The following is a 2,555-nucleotide window of genomic DNA, read 5'->3' as shown; positions in this document are numbered from 1 at the left end:
TACTGGGTATAGTGGCTAAACAGAAACTCTAGATACGAGCATAATCCCTCTGCCACACTAAAAACTCGGCAGCCTTAAAGCAGGTACCATTCTCCAACCCAGTTTTTAAGCAAGGGATATTTAACTTTCCCCACTCCATTATACACATTTCCAGCCTATACCAAAGCAAGACTTTTTTTTAAATAGGCATAGAGAAATAAATAGCTCGACATGCTCTTTAGTCAAATACCATTGCAAACTGGCTAGGAACACCGAAGGTCAGTGTCAGTTCATACCGTCAAAGAACGAACAGAAGCTGAACACACTGCAACCCACGGAACTGCTCTCGTACAGATATTACATGGCTAACATCGATTTACGACCGTAGGAGACCTTCTGCTCTCAAATTTTACTGTATTGTCCAACTTTTTATTTCCAAATCTGTCACATACAGTGAAGTAGCATACCTTAACTCAGCATTTTCTTAAACTTTGAAAACTCCACCCAATTTATAATCATGAAGGACAGTAAGAATGGTAGTGCTTTTATGACTACATGCCGACCTTTTTCTGCTAATTTAAAAAGGTTGTACAAAGATGGAAGTTGAGCAAAAACAGCCACAGTATGCCAGTCAAGCATAGAATAAGCAAGTTTCAAAATCTACGTTCATAAGTATGCCTATTAATAGACATTAATATAAAAACATTAGTAATCCACTGCCATTCAGGACTAACTCTACAGAGTTAGAAGTTTCATCAAAAAAATGGGTAACATACCTATCGCACAAGTCTTATAAAGACAGTATTATTTGGAATACCCAATGGATTGTATTTTATCTCAGACCAGTAACATCAGAACACCAGAGAAGTTCTCAAATCCTCATTACAGCACTGGCTTGTAATGTAAGATAATGCAATTTTCCTTTCCCCTACAGTCCATTATTAGCCTTTTCTGAATTTATTCTGTCCTCAGAATAGGTAGGATACAATTCATAGTATTCTAAATACTCTTTAAAATTAGAAGTTTTTAGAACAACCTGCTTTTTTCTAGGAAAGCTTTAAATATTTGCTGCGAAATGATTTTCAACCTGTTGATCCCCCACTATGTATTTATGTACTTACACTTTGCGGTCATTAAGCAGCATACCATTCATTTTTTCAATAGCTCTTTCTGCAGCTTCTTGCGTCTCAAAATGTACAAATCCATAACCCTTGGAACCATTTTCGTCACATACCACCTATTAAAGAAAAACCCTGTTGTAATATCTGTGGAATGTCTCCAGTGTTAGCTGGAGGCTTTTGTGTCAAACCATTAAATGCACCAGTAATTTTGCACTAACCTTACAGGAGAGGATGTTTCCAAAAGCAGAAAATGTGTCATACAAAGCTTTGTTATCAATTGATTTGTCCAAGTTTTTGATGAAGATGTTTCCTACACCGCTTTTACGTAGAGATGGATCGCGCTGAGACCACATGATGCGCACTGGTTTGCCTTTAATGACATCAAAGTTCATGGTATCCAAAGCTCGTTCAGCTGGAAAAACATCATGGAATTAGTAGGAAACACCAAAGTTTTCTTAATAAGCACACAAACAGCATTTGAAGCACAATTCTTCATTAAAATTGTAGTATTTTACGTCCATCACCAAAACCAAGATGCAAACCCAAACCTCCAATGTAAATAAACCCCACTCTGTTTTATGTTAGTAAAAACTGCACTTAGAAGACAGGAAGGCGCACAAGTCAGCTGGATCGCACTATAAAAAGATGGTACAGTGACAGGAGAAAATATATTGAGTGAAGGCAATTATGACCTCCTCCACAGGAGGAGAAGTTTTGACATTTGTGGAAGTCAGCTGGCCACTCCGACATCAGGTAGATGTGTATTGTACCAATAAAAATGTTTTTAGGGGTACAGCTTGTACCTACATGAGGTCTGTTGCAAATATTGACAGACAAACAACTAAATCACCAATACCTCTATAACGACAAAATTTATTTGCCAGGCACAGTTCAAGCCTGGTTCAGGCAGCTGTTCCACAACAAATCCTTCCTTAGTAACAGAAAAGATCTGCGATGGACTTCCTGGCAAGGGACAGTTCAAATAGTTTTAAAACTAGCACTTAATTTTGAAAACCTGAAATTGTACGTGTATTAAAAGCTCAAGATGAAATACGTAACAAGCTCAATGAAGGAGCAAGCATTATAACACCAAAATGAAGTAATGTAAACCAGGTTTTTGGAGCAGTTTTTCCAGTAGAACTCCACAATTAACTTTTCAAAGCCTGAATTCAAGTATACTTGAATACTCGTTGTACTTAGGTAAAGTATCAAGACCTCTTCAATTTTCCTATGTCCCTTCAAAGCAACAAGACATGTCTGATGTTTAAAGTCAAGAAGGTATTTAAGCAAGAAAGAACAGTTCTCAAGCATGGCAGACATATTTTTTGATATGTTAGCTCCTTTTTGTCGTTGTTCCTGTACATCTGGAAGAACACTGAGAAATTCCCAATAAATACCTGAAGTCACACCCATTGGTACTAGCTCACTTTACTGCAATTTACATACAGCAGAGCA

At 37.3% G+C, this 2,555-nt stretch overlaps 1 protein-coding gene across 1 annotated transcript in view; it reads right to left on the bottom strand.

The window, feature by feature from the left end:
- Positions 1 to 1,507, bottom strand: part of PABPC1 (poly(A) binding protein, cytoplasmic 1) — a 10,160-nt gene extending 8,653 nt beyond the window's left edge. Inside the window, exons 1-2 of the mRNA XM_010143340.1 lie at positions 1,319 to 1,507; positions 1,101 to 1,216 (exon numbers count right to left, since the gene is read on the bottom strand). Coding sequence (XP_010141642.1) covers positions 1,101 to 1,216; positions 1,319 to 1,492 — 290 coding nt within the window. The 5' untranslated portion in view covers positions 1,493 to 1,507. The remainder of the gene's footprint in view (positions 1 to 1,100; positions 1,217 to 1,318) is intronic.
- Between the last annotated feature and the right edge of the window lie 1,048 nt (positions 1,508 to 2,555).

Source organism: Buceros rhinoceros, unplaced genomic scaffold, assembly GCF_000710305.1.
Source record: "Buceros rhinoceros silvestris isolate BGI_N320 unplaced genomic scaffold, ASM71030v1 scaffold20609, whole genome shotgun sequence".
Classification (NCBI taxonomy): Eukaryota; Metazoa; Chordata; class Aves; order Bucerotiformes; family Bucerotidae; genus Buceros; species Buceros rhinoceros.
This window is presented reverse-complemented; position numbering and strand designations above follow the sequence as displayed.